General features: G+C 41.4%; 1 protein-coding gene across 1 annotated transcript in view; it reads left to right on the forward strand.

Annotated features, from left to right (window-relative positions):
• The window catches only part of LOC139549267 (interleukin-1 receptor accessory protein-like), a 37,652-nt gene extending 26,418 nt beyond the window's left edge, over nt 1–11,234 (forward strand). Inside the window, exons 5-11 of the mRNA XM_071359533.1 lie at nt 1,335–1,503; nt 1,720–1,791; nt 7,026–7,152; nt 7,312–7,460; nt 9,682–9,825; nt 9,986–10,129; nt 10,590–11,234. Of these exons, the coding sequence (XP_071215634.1) occupies nt 1,335–1,503; nt 1,720–1,791; nt 7,026–7,152; nt 7,312–7,460; nt 9,682–9,825; nt 9,986–10,129; nt 10,590–10,966 (1,182 nt within the window). The 3' untranslated portion in view covers nt 10,967–11,234. The remainder of the gene's footprint in view (nt 1–1,334; nt 1,504–1,719; nt 1,792–7,025; nt 7,153–7,311; nt 7,461–9,681; nt 9,826–9,985; nt 10,130–10,589) is intronic.
• The last annotated feature ends 7,317 nt before the right edge of the window (nt 11,235–18,551 follow it).

An 18,551-nucleotide genomic window follows, 5' to 3' on the forward strand; every position in this document is an offset into this window, starting at 1 on the left:
ACTATTTTGAATTACACATCATTTAAAAGCCAATTTCATAGAGAATGTAACAAACTGGACTATATGTAGTAACTTCCTTTGAAGAGATGTTTGGGTCTAAGTAGGTGTTTGGCAGTCTAAATTGTGGGATATGCAAATATGCGCATATTTGTATTTATTATGGATCCCCATTACCTGCTGCCAAGGCAGCAGCTACTCTTCCTGGGGTCAAGCAAAATTAAGGCAGTTATACAATTTTAAAAACATTACAATACACCGGAAAATCAGCACTGTAACAGATTGCTGTATTTTTCTATTTACAGTAAATCATACAGTAATGTGCTGCTATACCAGTTTACAATATGTTTTCTGTAGACCTCAAGGCATTCTGGTCTAGCAAATTACTGCATTTGTTAGCTGTAAAATGAACAACAAATGTTCAGCTAAGATACCGAATTGTAAATTACAGTAAGTTCCTTTATTTTCAAAATTAAAGCCCACGTTGTGCCATTTCAAGACTGATTTATAAAGTTTGACTGGTTTCATCACTGATTACAAAATTTGAGAACTCTAATGTTTTGGCCACAGTTTTTTGTTAAGTTTTAGAACCTTCTAAGTAAAATCAACCTTTTTAAGTTTGGAATTTGCTGAACATATCTTATGTTTTGGCCATCACAGTTGTATTACATCCGTCTAGAATGCCGTTTCAACCAATCATCATCCAGGATTAGACCCACTCGTTGTATAAACAATTGTATTGTCTTTGTTTTATGTTGATTGTCAATTTGTACCCAGTGTAGAAACACGTGACGGAATTCTCTGTAGAGTAATCTGTAGAGGAATCAACTATAAAAAAGTTGACAATAAAATTACTGTAAAAGTGGAACGCAACACGTTACAATACGACAGGATGCCAGTCTATCGCAGGGACTTACTCCCAACCCATCTCCTTTCTCCTTAATGCTGAGTGCCAAGCAGGGCGGAAACTCTAACCACAAGGGCAAGGAGTTGGTCTCACTAATGCGTCTAACAAATATAGCCTCTAACAAAGCATGGCAGGACATACACTACATGACCAAAAGGTCAATGGACCTCTTTGGTTCCTCTCTTCTACTAAAGATGATCTACTCCAGTGGAGGCGGCTGAGGGGAGGACGCCTCATAATAATGGCCAGAACAGAGCACATGGAATGGCATAAACACATGGAAACCATGTGTTTGATACCATTTCACTAATTCCACTCCTGCCACTATCACGAGCCTGTCATCCCCAATTAAGGTGCCACCAACCTCCTGTGATCTACTGTGCTCTACCCCCCCCCCCCCCCCCCCCCCCCCTGTGTTGACCTTGAGCAGGAGTGCAATGCCTTCGGGAACTTCAACATCGATCGTGTGTTAAAAGGAGACACGCTGGTCATCCATGTAATGTTGGAGCACTACCAAGGACTGTACCACTGTGTGGTCACTTATGAGACCAAAGGAAGAGCCATCAAATTCACCAGAGTGGTCAATGTAACCGCAGTGTGTAAGGCCTTTTTCACAACTATCTGAATGTTTTGTAACTATGAACGTTGCACTGTACACCCTTTTGTTAATGTTTGAGACCATGAAAGCAATTCAGTGATATGTTTTTGAATATTTCCCATAGTCAAGGTTTTATGGATAAATATCTGATATTGCAATATGATGATGTCAAACTTTCAATAAGTTGAGCGTCATTTCTGTTTTGCGTTTCTCTCAGCTTCCAGTGGTTTACCCAAACAGCCAAATATACTCAACCCTGCCAAGGAGCAACTCTATCCTGTCAAAAAAGGTAGGTAGAGATAGATTATTAGATACATCAGCATATCAATATATTGATCAAGATATACACAGTGTACAAAACATTAGGAACACTACTCTTTCCATGACATAGACTGAGCAGGTGAAGGCTATGATCCCTTATTGATGTCACTTCAATCAGTGTAGATGAAGGGGAGGAGACAGGTTAAAGAAAGATGTTTAATCATTGAGACAATTGGATTGTGTATGTGTGCCATTCAGAGGGTGAATGAGCAAGACAAAAGATTTAAGTGCCTTTGAACGGGGTATGGTACTAGGTGCCAGGCGCACCGGTTTGTGTCAAGAACTGCAATACTGCCGGGTTTTTCACTCTCAACAGTTTCCCGTGTGTATCAATAATGGTCCAACACACAAAGGACATCCAGACAACTTGACACAGAAAGAGATAAAAGGAGAATTGACAGCAGTACGATGACAAAGCATGTGTGAGAGAAATGGTGTACATACTAAAGATGTAGAAATACTGAAAAGCATATATATATATATAACTATTGGTTTATGCAGACCAGTTAGCAACATGCCAATTAGGCATCTATATATATACAGTTGAAGTCGGAAGTTTACATACACTTAGGTTGGTGTCATTACAAGGCATTTTTAAACCACTCCACAGTTAAACTATAGTTTTGACAAGTCGGTTAGGACATGTACTTTGTGCATGACACAGGTCATTTTTCGAACAATTGTTGACCGACACATTATTGAACTTATAATTCACTGTATCACAATTCCAGTGGGTCAGAAGTTTACATACACTAAGTTGACTGTGCCTTTAAACAGCTTGGAAAATTCCAGAAAATGATGTCATGGCTTTAGAAGCTTCTGATAGGCTAATTGACATAATTTGAGTGAATTGGAGGTGTACCTGTGGATGTATTTCAAGGCCTACCTTCAAACTCAGTGCCTCTTTGCTTGACATCGCTGATTTCTTTTGATTTTCTTGTGAAGACCTCTGAAAAAAAATTGTAGACCTCCACAAGTCTGGTTCATCCTTGGGAGCAATTTCCAAATGCCTGAAGGTACCACGTTCATCTGTACAAACACCATGAGACCACGCAGCCGTCATACCGCTCAGGAAGGAGACTCATTCTGTCTCCTAGAGATGAACGTACTTTGGTGCGAAAAGTGCAAATCAGGGGGGACTGGTGCACTTCACAAAATAGATGGCATCATGAGGCAGGAGAACTATGTGGATATATTGAAGCAACATCTCAAGACATCAGTCAGGAAGTTAAAGCTTGGTCACATATGGGTCTTCCAAACGGACAATGACCCCAAGCATACTTCCAAAGTTGTGGCAAAATGGCTTAAGGACAAGAAAGTCAAGGTATTGTAGTGGCCATCACAAAGCCCTGACCTCAATCCTATAGAAAAGTTGTGTTCAGAACTGAAAAAGCGTGTGCGAGCAAGGATCCTACAAACCTGACTCAGTTACACCAGCTCTGTCAGGAGGAATGGGCCAAAATTCACCCAACTTATTGTGGGAAGGTTGTGGAAGGCTACCTGAAACGTTTGACCCAAGTTAAACAATTTAAAGGCAATGCTACCAAATACTAATTAAGTGTATGTAAACTTCTGACCCACTGGGAATGTGATGAAAGAAATAAATGCTGAAATAATTTATTCTCTCTACTATTATTCTGACATTTCACATTCTTCAAATAAAGTGGTGATTCTAACTGACCTAAGACAGGGAATTTTTACTTGGATTAAATGTCAGGAATTGTGAAAAACTGAGTTTAAATGTATTTGGCTAAGGTGTTTGTAACCTTCCGACTTCAACTGTATATATATATCACTTAGAAATGTCCTTGTTTTTGAAAGAAAAGCTAATTTTTAAAATGACATCAAATTGATCAGAAATACAGTGTAGACATTGTTAATCTTGTAAATTACTATTGTAGGTGGAAACAGCAGATTTTTTTTTTAGGTAATATCTACATTGACGTACAGAGGCCCGTTATCTGCAACCATCGCTCCTGTGTTCCAATGGCACGTTGTGTTAGCTAATCCAGGTTTTTCATATTAAAAGGATAATTGATCATTATAAAACACTTTTGCAATTATGTTAGCACAGCTTAAAACTGTTGTGCTGATTTAAAGAAGCAATAAAACTGGCCTTCTTTAGACTAGTTGAGTATCTGGAGCATCAGCATTTGTGGGTTCGATTACAGGCTCAAAATGGCCAGAAACAAAGACCTTTCTTCCGAAACTCATCAGTCTATTCTTGTTCTGAGAAATGAAGGCTATGCCATGCGAGAAATTGCCAAGAAACTGAAGATCTCATACAACGCTGTGTACTACTCCCTACTTCACAGAACAGCGCAAACTGGCTATAACCAGAATAACCTTCTAGGCAGAGTTGCAAAGATAAAGCCATATCTCGGACTGGCCAATAAAAAGAAAAGATTAAGATGGGCAAAATAACACAGACACTGGACAGAGGAACTCTGCCTAGAAGGCCAGCATCCCGGAGTCGCCACTTCACTGTTGACGTTGAGACGTGTTTTCCAGCTACAATAGTCATTTACAACATTAACAATGTCTACACTGTATGTCTGATCAATTTGATGTTATTTTAATGTACAAAAAATTTGCTTTTCTTTCAAAAACAAGGACATTTCTAAGTGACCCCAAACTTTTGAACGGGTGTGTGTGTGTGCGCGCGTACGTGCGTGTACATACACACACACACACATGACATAGACTGACCAGGTGAATCCAGGTGACAGCTATGATCCCTTATCAGTGTCAGTTGTTAAATCCACTTCAATCAGTGTAGATGGGGAGGAGACAGGTTAAAGAAAGATTTTTAAGCCTGGAAACAATTGGATTGTGTATGTGTGCCATTCAGAGGGTAAATGGGCAAGACAAAAGATTTTAAGTCCCTTTGAACGGGGTAAGGTGCCAGGTGCACCGATTTGTGTCAAGAACTGCAACGCTGTTGGGTTTTTCACGCTCAACAGTCCACCACCCAAAGGACATCCAGCCCACTTGACACAACTGTAGGAAGCATTGGAGTCAACATGGGCCAGCATCCCTGTGGAACGCTTTCAACACCTTGTAAAGTCAATGCCCTGACAAATTTAGGCGGTTCTGAGGGCAAAAGGGGGTTCTTCTCAATATTAGGAAGGTGTTCGTAATGATTTGTACACTCAGTGCATATTACGATAAATCAAATCAAGTTAAACTTATTCAACTCAGATTCAAGCCTGTCCCCTTAACAAGTCATACAATTCAGTTGAAGATCAGACCATCCCTTCCCACTTTTCGCTGTTGTGATCATCGAATTAGAATTAATACTAAGCATATGGTTGTGACAGAGTTGTCTCAATAAATAGAAAAAATTATAATCATCAACATCAGAGTTTTAGCTATTCCATTTTAATTTTATTCAAATGTTTAATGTGACAACGTTGTAGTCATGGTTGTAGCGGTGATATTGTCATAGTGACAATATCTAGTACAGTAGACATTGTTCCCATGGTAATGCAGCAGTATTGATCGCCTTAGTGACTGTTGCAGGGTCAGAGGGGAATCTCACATCGAGGCCTCTCCATCTCCAACATTTTAATAACTGACTTGAGATCAGTTTTAGAACTTAGAAGTTACTGTAACTAAGTTTGATAAACGGATCTTATGTGTTGGCTGTCACTAATTTGAAAGTTGCGATGGGCAATGATTATTGAGTGCGTTTGGGGAGATGCGTATGTGATAGCAAAAAGCTGGATACTTTGATTTGTTTTCTAACAGCAAGGCTCAACTTAACTCAACATGCAGTGTAAACGTTTGACAACCTATTACACTTCATTGTGTGAAAATTGTCATATGTGAGGAAAGAATATCTGTATTTCACATGTTAGAATAATATCACCACATAGAATACAGTACATTTCCAACCTATTGACCAATTGTGGGTGCATGCTTTTTATACTGTTCAACATACCTTGTGTCAATTGAAGCTTATCCTCAATACTGACAAAACTAAACTAATGGTGTTTTCTAATGCAAGAAATAGACCTCTGAACCTTTCACCTCTTACTACCTGTCAGGGCAAGGAGATTGAGGTTGCAACCTCATATAAATATCTTTGAATTTTAATTGCATATTCAACAACTTACAAAAAAATTTAAGCTGAAATTGGGTTTTTATTTTAGGAATAAGGCCTGTTTTTCTTTTGAAGCCAGAAGGAGGCTAGTATCAGCTACATTTATGCCTTTACTAGACTATGAGGATATTTTATATATGAATGCTTCCGCTCAGTGTTTGAGATCAATTGACACCCTTTACCATGGCACTTTGAGATTTATTTTAAACTGCAAAACCCTTACGCACCACTGCACTTTGTATACCAGGGTTGGCTGGCCTTCTCTAGTCACTCGTAGGCTCAGTCACTGGTATACTTTTACTTACAAAGCCATTTTGGGTTTACTACCTTTTTATTTGGGCATTTTTATTGTTCAGAAATGTGGTGGGTACTCTCTTCGTTCGCTAGACTTTATCCTGCTAACTGTTCCAAATGTCCGAACTGAATTTGGTAAAAGGTCTTTTATGTACTCTGCGCCATCGTCTTGGAACACCTTACAAAATAATTTTAAACTGGAAGAACTTGTCCCGATTGGTGTTTTTAAATCACTGATGAAGGATTTTGAGGCTGATTCCCTGACCTGTCAATGTTTTTAATTTGCTGTTTTTGATATTGTTATACTCTTGTGAATTCAATGGTTTTTACTAGATTACTTGTAGTTTTTCATGTTGTCTGTCTGTAATTTTTGTAATGACTTGGTGCTGCCTATCTTGGCCAGGACGCTCTTGAAAAAGAGATTTTAAATCTCAATGAGCCCTTCCTGGTTAAATAAATAAAATAAAATAAATGGTCTTGTGACTTCTGGGCCTCATTTAACATATTTCCCAGTGTGCTTTGTTTTAGGTTATATTTGTTGCACAAGTTAGTGTAGAGTGTTGTACCCGTTTAGCTGTTCTTTGATTGTGCCAATAATAATATTTCCCATCACAGGGTGCAGACCAAACTGACAGTTCCACATTTATTTGATTACTGGCAATCGAGTACAATCAATACCATTTCACAGAATGCTACTTGCATTTTTTTGTGAGTTGATGAGATTGGGTGATATTGTCATGGTAGCACAGTAGACAGTTCCCATGGTAATGCAGCAGAATTGATCGCCGTGGTGACTGTTGCAGGGTCAGAGGTGAATCTCACATGCAGGGTGTTATTGCCCTACCTGGAAGGACCCAGGGAGACCTGGTGGACCATCGATGGGAAGACTGTAGATCAGCTAGCTGATCCCCGCATCTCATTCACTTCTAGGTAAGTCTCATCCTCTTCTGTTACTTTATCTTCTCATTGCTATTCTTCTCTATTCTTTTATACAGTTATTTTGTTTGTTTCTATCTATCCTCTCCTCTCATTCTTCTGTTACCTCTGTCCAATTTTTCCCTTCCCTCCCCTCATCTCTCTATCCTACAGGGTGGTGTTGAATTATTTTGAGGACTGGACAGTTGAGAATGTGCTCCGCATCCAGGACTTCAGCTCAGAGGACCTGACCAGAGAATACAACTGCTCTGGACGCAACGGCCGAGGTGTAGCGACCCGCAGGGCAGTGCTCGAAGAGGAGGGTGAGGAATGATTTAAAACACCACAGAGCATAGCATGTGACATTTACAATATGACATTTGTTGATCATTTGTGTGGAAATGTGCTGGATATCGTATTAGTCACGATGGGGAAAGTGGTGTGTCGCTAGTGCTCCGCGGTTGATCTTGTGGACTGTTGTGTGATCCGTGAGGACGTTTTCTGTTAAACGTTACTAATGCTTTTGTACTAAAATATCTGTTTTTAAGCCTAGGCATTGGGCTTGAGTTAGTTTCTTTTAACAAAGTCATATAGATAGAAAAGTGTGTGTGCGTGCCTTAATAGAGGCCTGTTCTAACTGTTCTGTGTGTGTAGAATGACCCCGTGATGTCTGGGCACTCAGCCAAGACTTGACAGAAACTGACTGGCTCCTCTTAAGTTAACTGGAGACAGAGTTAAATGTTATATCCTGCACACCAATGATATAGCTATTGTTCTGTTTGGAGCCCGTTTCTGGGCGAAAGATTCATGTTTTGTGTGTGACCAGTACGACCAAACATAATCTGGGCCGAAAGTCAAAGGCACTTGCTTGCCCAAATTGTGGTAACCGTTGAGCTATTGTTAGAGGAAGTATGTCTGGAGTGACTTCCTGTCATTCTGGCCCCGATTGTTCTCACTCAGTTGTAACAGACTGAGGCAACCTTTTCACCCAGTTGTCTCCTCTCACACACACACACACACACACACACACACACACACACACACACACACACACACACACACACACACATACACAGGGTCACGTGTTTGCAGATGCTTGCATGGGGTAGTTTGACTATATAAATGCTCCTGTACTTTTTGCACAGGGGGCTCTCACTCCATTTCACCTGCATGGGGGGTGCGACCAGCCTCCTCATTATAATACGTTTTTAATAAAAGTAATACGTTGATTGATTATTGGCTTTGCCTCTCCTCATTATTTGAATTTCCACCACCGATCGTTTCCATGATAGAATAAAAAAAAAAACTTCATCTCTGCAGAGGTTTGGACTGTTTAGTGTAACATTCTTTAAAAAAATCAATATATCAATATTCTGTTTTAATGCTTTTACATTTGATAAATTCTCATTGTTTCCTTTTAGTATTATTTGTATACCATTGTTTTATATCTTGCTCTGTTTTTTGTTTTATTTTTACATGCTACATGCTTTAGTGTTTTATTATTTCAAGCAATAACTTGTGAAGCACATTGGGCTGCAATGACTCGTGTGAAAGGTGCATCAATCTAAGTGACATAATAAAACAATTCCCATTAAAAATTCGTCAGTTTAAGCTACAGATATCTGAAGTTGGTAGTCGGCACCGTCTATTTGCCAACTTCTGTTTGGTAGTGTCCGAACCGTTCGGGCTACAAATGAATGGGCCTGCACTGTGGAAAGATGAGATTGTGTCATGGGACTCGTCTGAAGGTAACCAGTATCTGTAAAAACTAAAATATGGAATTATGAAGGTTAGTTTTGTGCCTACCCAAAAAAAGGGGTTAAATGTGTAAAAATAAAAATTGAATTAAAACAAACAAGCTAAATGGTCCATAGTATGACCATCTTAAAACAATTCCATATGTCAGCATAGCCCCCCCCCCCCCCAACATCTTAGGCTCTAAAGAATTAACAAACAAAGTACCGTATATTATCATTATCAATAGTTTTTCCAGTGAGTGCAGGTCACACCAATCCTGTAGCCTAGAAGAGTTGGCTCTATCACACAGGCCTTTCCCATTTTTTATGATTTTTTTTGGGGGGGGGATAAGCAGGCATAACAGTGAGGGAGAGCAGGATGAGACATACAGGTCGGAGGGTTTGGATTTTATTTAAGGCTACCACAGGACTGAGGGCAACATTTTCGTAGTGCAAAATAATTGTGCAAAGTGCTAAAATTACAATAAACCTCGTTGTGATCAGCGTGATTACATTTTCAACTTTCTCTTCAACAATGTGCTTTATAAAAAGAGGAAACTATAGATGTATTGCTCGGTTTACAAAATTCTTGTTAAATCATACTGCGACATTGGCCTCAATGGGAATCACCTGCCTAAATATAGAGTAGGTTAAATAAACAATTAGGTTTATGCTATTTTTCGCACTTTGCACAATTCTTTTGCACTGTGAAGATGTCGCCTTGAACAGTGGTACAGTATATGCTGCAGGTGATGGTGTTACCGACTAGGCCAGACCCGAGGCACCCAATTCTCGAATGAATTTTCAGTGTACCTGCCATCCGTGGAGCTGGGCTGTGGCCTGGGCGTGACTCTGTTCCTGATGCTGGTGCTGTTCGTGGTCTACCACATCTTCTGGCTGGAGCTGCTGCTGCTCTATCGCTCCTGGTTTGGAACCGACGAACGCTGTACAGGTGGGACACCTACTGTACAGACAGACCTTGCTAAGAATAACCGACTATTGCCATTCGTTTTTCCTGACCACTTGACCTGGCCAAGAAAGTGTAGCTCCTGACCCTAATAATGACATCTCTGAATGTCTCTTACTATGTTTCTGCCTTCTCCCTCATTCAGACGACAAGGAGTATGACATCTACATCTCGTACGCGAGGAATAGCGAGGAGGAGCAATTTGTTCTCTTCACACTCCGCAGGGTCCTGGAGAATGAGCTGGGCTATACCGTCTGCATCTTCGACAGGGACAGCCTTCCTGGAGGGAGTGAGTATGGTCTATCTTCAGGCATTGATATCAGTATGGAACAGTACAACAGCGGTATGAGGAGTGTATGAGAGAAAGGGGAACAGTGTGTAAGAATAAACCAGTGGGTAGGAATTGTGAGGGAGATGATTACAGACCGGAGATTTTCCTGACCACAACCTGACCAGGAAAAACTCTCTAATAGCCTACAACCAGGGCCCGGTGTTTTCCCTGGTCATGTCACATGGTCAGCAAACCTCCCCTGGCCCTAACAATGACACATGCTATTACCATTAGAGGATTCGGAGGATTGGCCTGAATGAAGGCGCTGTGCTGAATCACTGATCTACAAATCATCTTGCATCCCGAATGACTCCTCGTTATGTGATCAAGATTAGTGAATCTGCATAGCGCCTTGCTCAGGCCGACCCCCTCAGAAGCGCTGTGTTACTGAGTGAGAATGGTGTGATCCCCTTCCCAGCCATCACTGACGAGACGCTGACCTTTGTGGGCCGCAGTCGCCGCGTCCTGGTGGTGCTCAGCCCAGGATATGGCCTCCAGGGGACCCAGGCCCTGCTGGAGCTCAAGGCAGGGCTAGACAGCATGGCGTGGGGTGGACATCTGCGGGTCATCCTGGTCCAGTATAAGCCCTTGAGGCGGGACGGCTGGGTGCGCGAGCTGAGGCAAGCGAGAGTAGCCCTGGCGTTGGTCCGATGGCAAGGGGACAAATCCAGCGATCTGTCCTCTAGGTTCTGGAAGCGACTCCGGGTGGAGCTACCTGTCAGAAGGATTAAAGACAAGCTACAGAGCCAAGATAGTAACGTTATACCACTGAAGAATATAGTTATAGACACATAGCGAGCATAATAACATAGTGGAGACGCAACTCGCACTTAGAATACAGAATGGCATAGCATATATGTGACATACGCACGCCCGCCCACACACACACCATTGTTCCATTATTACACTGTCGTTTTGTTTCCTTTTTGTGAGTGAGAAACCATTCATCCATTTGTTTTGCATTCTGTTAAATGCTCTTTTGAAAGGGTCTCGCATTGTCTCATTTTGTATACTTTCATATGTAAATATTTATCTGAATAAATGCATTTTTTTCATATCTCAATATCTATTTCATCCATGTCATTTAATTTCATTACATTTTCATTAATGTTTGTCATATTATGCATAATCTTTCACATGACTGTGTTTGGAGTTGCTGGTTGAATATATATTTCTGGAAGGTGATATGATAGCTATGAGTATGTGCATTTGTCATTTTTTGATAATGGAAAATATACAGGCTGATATTCAGTCGAACATGCCATAGCAATGTCTAATTAGTGTCTTTAATCAGTGTGATTAATGTGCACAGTTTGGAGGGGAGTCCACTTGTTAGTGATTAGTAAGTTTTCACACTACGTTCCTTTTAAAGTACATCAAAACTATTCTGTCATTTTATTTGACTGTTGGAAAAAATCTAGCTTTGCAGAATATCAAATCAAATGTTATTTGTCACATGAGCAGAACACAACTGGTGTAGACCTTACAGTGAAATGCTTACTTACAAGCCCCTAACCAACAATGCAGTTTAAAAAATACAAATAAGAATAAGAAATAAAAGTAACAAGTAGTAAGTAGTTAAAGAGCAGCAGTACCAGTACAGAGTCAATGTGCGTGGGCACCGGTAAGTCGAGGTAATAAGTATATGAATGGTAGAGTTATTAAAGTGACTATGCATAGATAATAACAGAGAGCAGTGGTGTAAAAGGGGGGGCAATGCAAATAGTCTGGGTAGCCATTTGATTAGATGTTCAGGAGTCTTATTGCTTAGGGGTAGAAGTTGTTTAGAAGCCTCTTGGACTTAGACTTGCCGTGCGGTAGCAGAGAGAACGGTCTATGACTAGGGTGGCTGGAGTCTTTGACAATTTTTAGGGCCTTCCCCTGACACTGCCTGGTATAGAGGTCCTGGATGGCAGCAAGTGATTTACTGGGCCGTACGCACTATCCTCTGTAGTGCCTTGCAGTTGGAGGCCGAGCAGTTGCCATACCAGGCAGTGATGCAACCAGTCAGGATGCTCTCGATGGTGCAGCTGTAGAACCTTTTGAGGCTCTGAGGACCCATGCCAAATCTTTTCAGTCTCCTGAGGGGGAATAGGTTTTTGTTATGCCCTCTTCACGACTGTCTTGGTGTGCTTGGACCATGTTAGTTTGTTGGTGATGTGGACACCAAGGAACTTGAAGGTCTCAACCTGCTCCACTACAGCCCCGTTGATGAGAATGGGGGGCATGTTCGGTCCTCCTTTTCCTGTAGTCTACAATCATCTCCTTTGTCTTGATCACATTGAGGGAGAGGTTGTTGTCCTGGCACCACACGGCCAGGTCTCTGACCTCCTCCCTATAAGCTGTCTCGTCGTTGTCGGTGATCAGGCCTACCACTGTTGTGTCATCGCAATTTATTAATATTTTTTAAAACATTTTTCTCATTTACAACTGCGAACTGGCCAAGATAAAGCAAAGCAGTGTGACACAAACAAAAACAGAGTTACACATGGAGTAAACAAACAACAAACACAGTCAAGGGAGGATAAGGGAGGTAAGGCAATAAATAGGTCATAGTGGCGAAATAATTACAGTATAGCAATTAAACACTGGAGTGATAGATGTGCAGAAGATGAGTGTGCAAGTAGAGATACTGGGGTGAAAATGAGCAAAATAAATAACAGTATGGGGATGAGGTAGTTGGATGGGCTATTTACAGATGAGCTATGTACAGGTGCAGTGATCTGTGAGCTGCTCTGACAGCTGGTGCTTAAAGCTAATGAGGGACATATGAGTCTCCAGCTTCAGTGATTTTTGCAGTTCATTCCAGTCATTGGCAGCAGAGAACTGGAAGGAAAGGCGGCCGAAGGAGGAATTGGCTTTGGGGGTGACCAGTGAAATATACCTGCTGGAGCGCGTGCTACGGGTGGGTGCTGCTATGGTGACCAGTTAGCTGAGATAAGGCAGGGCTTTACCTAGCAAAGACTTATAGATGACCTGGAGCCAGTGGGTTTGGCGACGAATATGAAGCGAGGGCCAGCCAACGAGAACGTACAAGTCGCAGTCGTGGGTAGTATATGGGGTTTTGGTGACAAAACGGGTGGCACTGCGATAGACAGCATCCAATTTGCTGAGTAGATTGTTGGAGGCTATATTGTAAATGACACCGAAGTCAAGGATCGGTAGGATAGACAGTTTTACGAGGGTTTGTTTGGCAGCATGAGTGAAGGATGCTTTGTTGCGAAATAGGAAGCCAATTCTAGTTTACAGTCTAACCAGAAACCTAGGTATTTATAGTTGTCCACATATTCTAAGTCAGAACCGTCCAGAGTAGTGATGCTGGATGGGCGGGCAGGTGTGGGTAGCGATCGTTTGAAGCGCATGCATTTAGTTTTGCTTGCATTTAAGAGCAGTTGGAGGCCACGGAAGGAGAGTTGTATGGCATTGAAGCCCATCTGGAGGTTAGTTAACTTCTTTGGGGTATCCCCCCTTCTTCTCAATTTCCACCTAAAGACATACCCTAATCTAACTGCCTGTAGCTCAGGCTCAGAAGCAAGGATATGCATATTCTTGGTATCATTTGAAAGGAAACAGTCTGAATTTTGTGGAAATGTGAATTGAATATAAGAGAATATAACATACAGATCTTTTATTGTTGCTGCATCATCTTTCAAATGACCAAGAACAGCAAACATACAGATAGGATGCTGTGGATGATTTGAATGAAGAACATAAGATGGCAACAATAGCTGAGCAAAGTTTTAGACAGATAACTTCAAAAATGAGCGAGCTACATGACATTGAGCATGAAGTCACCCAGGTGTCCCACACAAATGTACCCAAGTGGCCGAATTGGTACAGTGATACATTTTTAAGGAAAGAACTATATACAAAATACATAAATGCTATTCTAACACACCCCCAAAAAATAAATATATACAGTGGGGAGAACAAGTATTTGATACACTGCCGATTTTGCAGGTTTTCCTACTTACAAAGCATGTAGAGGTCTGTAATTTTTATCATAGGTACACTTCAACTGTGAGAGACGGAATCTAAAACAAAAATCCAGAAAATCACATTGTATGATTTTTAAATAATTAATTTGCATTTTATTGCATGACATAAGTATTTGATCACCTACCAACCAGTAAGAATTCCGGCTCTCACAGACCTGTTAGTTTTTCTTTAAGAAGCCCTCCTGTTCTCCACTCATTACCTGTATTAACTGCACCTGTTTGAACTCGTTACCTGTATAAAAGACACCTGTCCACACACTCAATCAAACAGATTCCAACCTCTCCACAATGGCCAAGACCAGAGAGCTGTGTAAGGACATCAGGGATAAAATTGTAGACCTGCACAAGGCTGGGATGGGCTACAGGACAATAGGCAAGCAGCTTGGTGAGAAGGAAACAACTGTTGGCGCAATTATTAGAAAATGGAAGAAGTTCAAGATGACGGTCAATCACCCTCGGTCTGGGGCTCCATGCAAGATTTCACCTCGTGGGGCATCAATGATCATGAGGAAGGTGAGGGATCAGCCCAGAACTACACGGCAGGACCTGGTCAATGACCTGAAGAGAGCTGGGACCACAGTCTCAAAGAAAACCATTAGTAACACACTACGCCGTCATGGATTAAAATCCTGCAGCGCACGCAAGGTCCCCCTGCTTAAGCCAGTGCATGTCCAGGCCTGTCTGAAGTTTGCCAATGACCATCTGGATGATCCAGAGGAGGAATGGGAGAAGGTCATGTGGTCTGATGAGACAAAAATAGAGCTTTTTGGTCTAACTCCACTCGCCGTGTTTGGAGGAAGAAGAAGTATGAGTACAACCCCAAGAACACCATCCCAACCGTGAAGCATGGAGGTGGAAACATCATTCTTTGGGGATGCTTTTCTGCAAAGGGGACAGGACGACTGCACCGTATTGAGGGGAGGATGGATGGGGCCATGTATCGCGAGATCTTGGCCAACAAACTCCTTCCCTCAGTAAGAGCATTGAAGATGGGTCGTGGCTGGGTCTTCCAGCATGACAACGACACGAAACACACAGCCATGGCAACTAAGGAGTGGCTCCGTAAGAAGCATCTCAAGGTCCTGGAGTGGCCTAGCCAGTCTCCAGACCTGAACCCAATAGAAAATCTTTGGAGGGAGCTGAAAGTCCGTATTGCCCAGCGACAGCCCCGAAACCTGAAGGATCTGGAGAAGATCTGTAGGGAGGAGTGGGCCAAAATCCCTGCTGCAGTGTGTGCAAACCTAGTCAAGAACTACAGGAAACGTATGATCTCTGTAATTGCAAACAAAGGTTTCTGTACCAAATATTAAGTTCTGCTTTTCTGATGTATCAAATACTTATGTCATGCAATAAAATGCAAATTAATTACTTAAAAATCATACAATGTGATTTTCTGGATTTTTGTTTTAGATTCCGTCTCTCATAGTTGAAGTGTACCTATGATAAAAATGACAGACCTCTACATGCTTTGTAAGTAGGAAAACCTGCAAAATCGGCAGTGTATCAAATACTTGTTCTCCCCACTGTATATATATATGAAAAAAATTATTTAAATAAATAATAATAAACAAACAAATAACAAGGGTAACTATTTACACATTTTCTATTTACAATATTGTGAAGACCCTCAGTCCTCTACACAATATTGTGCTGCTAGTGCCATGGCCCATAGCAGTCTCTTTCTGCTGTAAAGCAGAGGCTTACTGAACAGGTGGTGGTGCAGGTGATGGGGCATTTCCTGTGACAAAGCGCACAACGACGTCTCCCTACTGTGCCCTTTTTCCCCTGAGGCACATTCATGCCTGCAGAGATGAATCTGGGCAGGTGAACACCCCTGGTTGGAGCAGAAGGTACTGCAGTGGACTTGCTGTAGCTAGCAAGCTCCTGGATGAGCAGCTCCCTGAAGGCTAGCTGTGAGACGGGGGGCTGTCTCTATCAATTTCCTCTATAATTTGGGTTAAATCTGTATACCTAGACTTTGTTTTAGCTTTTCCTGATTTATTCGCCATAATTTAAATATATAAACTTGTTAAATGCTATTGAATATGTACTGCTATGCGTTACACTCGAGGCTCCGTCAAGTAGGATTTGCAATGGCGAATGAACCTCTTTTACGCCAGAGTTTACGACAAAGGCTGGTCTTCAAACGTATAACCATTACATATTGCCGTTTACCTCAGCTCATTGGCTATCTTCCAAGCTAGATTTCAAGATGATCAGTGGTCATTGGGCCAAAATACAGTCAATCAACGATAGACCGGTCCTACCATTGGTGCGCAATGAGGTCATTGATTGGTGTCTTCAAATTGGTTTGTTTCGGTCAATACGTCCCGGGAAAAGAGCCATCATGTATGGTTGTAACAACCAGAGGATTGCAATGAAACCAACCATGACTGGATAAACGTTTGTTTAGTGTGTGTAATTACCATGAACGCTTCGTCCAAAGTTGAATGAGACGGAAATCACGACGCAACCGGTTTACGAATGTTTCGTGTTAGGCTATAAAAATGGATTTTATCAAACAAAACGAACATTCACTGTGTAGTTAGGACACTTGGCATTGCCACCAGAGGAAGATCTTCAATGGTAAGCGATTTATTTTATTGTTATTTCTGACTTTCGTGACGCTAATGCTTGGTTGGAAAATGCTAGTAATACTTGTGTGGGGCGCCGTCCTCAGAAAATCGCATGTTTGCTTTTGCAGTAAACCTTTTTGAAATCTGACACAGCGGCTGGATTAATAAGACGTTCATCTTTTAAATGATGAAAGATACATGTATTTACAAGAATGTTTAATACAACGAATGGTGTATTTAAAATGTTAGCTCTCTGCAGTTTCACCGGATGTTGGCCTGGTGGGACGTTAACTTCTCTAGGGTAGGTGAGACGCTAACACAGTGTCCAAAGAAGGGCCAGAAGTATACAGAATGGTGTCGTCTGCGTAGAGGTGGATCAGAGAATCACCAGCAGCAAGAGCGACAACATTGATCGATACAGAGAAAAGAGTCGGCCCGAGGATTGAACCCTGTGGCACCCCCATAGAGACTGCCAGAGGTCCGGACAACAGGCCCACCAATTTGACACTCTGAACTCTGTCTGAGAAGTAGTTGTTGAACCAGGCGAGGCAGTCATTAGAGAAACCAAAGCTGTTGAGTCTGCCGATAAGAATGTGGTGATTGACAGAGTCGAAAGCCCTAGCCAGGTCGATGAATACAGCTGCACAGTAATGTCTCTTATCGATGGCGGTTATGATAGGACCTTGAGCGTGGCTGAGGTGCACCCATGACCAGCTCGGAAACCAGATTGCATTGCGGAGAAGGTACGGTGGGATTCGAAATGGTTGGTGATCTGTTTGTTAACTTCTCTGGGATATGTGGGACGCTAACGTCCCACTTGGCCAAAAGCCAGTAAAAATGCAGAGCGCCAAATTCAAATAAATTACTATAAAAATCTAACTTTCATGAAATCACACATGAAAGGCACCAAATTAAAGCTACACTTGTTGTGAATCCAGCTAACATGTCTGATTTCAAAAAGGATTTACGGCGAAAGCACACCAAACGATTATGTTAGGTCAGTACATAGCCACAGAAAAACACAGCCATTTTTCCAGCCAAAGAGAGGAGTAACAAAAAGCAGAAATAGAGATAAAATGAATCACTAACCTTTGATGATCTTCATCAGATGACACTCATAGGACTTCATGTTACACAATACATGTATGTTTTGTTCGGTAAAGTTCATATTTATATCAAAAAATCTGAGTTTAGGCGGGACGCTACTGTCTCACTTGGCCAAAAGCCAGAGAAAATGCAGAGCGCCATATTCAAATAAATCAAACTTTCATTAACTTCCCCCACTGAGTAGCATAGCTAGCATAGCGTCACAAGTAACTTGTAGCATCTAAATATCATTAAATCACAAGTCCAAGACACCAGATGAAAGATACAGGTCTTGTGAATAAAGCCACCATTTCAGATTTTTTAAATGTTTTACAGGGAAGACACAATATGTAAATCTATTAGCTAACCACGTTAGCAAAGGACACGATTTTTTTACTCCCAATAGTTTTTTCCTGCGTCAGTAGCTATCACTAATTCGACTAAATAAAAATATATATAGCCACTAACCAAGAAACAACTTCATAAGATGACAGTCTGATAACATATTTATGGTATAGCATAGTTTTTTTGGGGAAAAATGTGCATTTTTCAGGTATAAATCACAGTTCTACATTGCAGCTGCAATCTGAAATAGTGCTGACCCAGCCAGAACAATTACAGAGACCAACGTCATATAACGAATTACTCATCTTAAAACATTTCAGAAAAATACACAGCGTACAGATATTGAAAGCCCAACATCTGGTGAATCCAAACAAT

This window comes from Salvelinus alpinus, chromosome 22 (genome assembly GCF_045679555.1).
Source record: "Salvelinus alpinus chromosome 22, SLU_Salpinus.1, whole genome shotgun sequence".
Taxonomy (NCBI): Eukaryota; Metazoa; Chordata; class Actinopteri; order Salmoniformes; family Salmonidae; genus Salvelinus; species Salvelinus alpinus.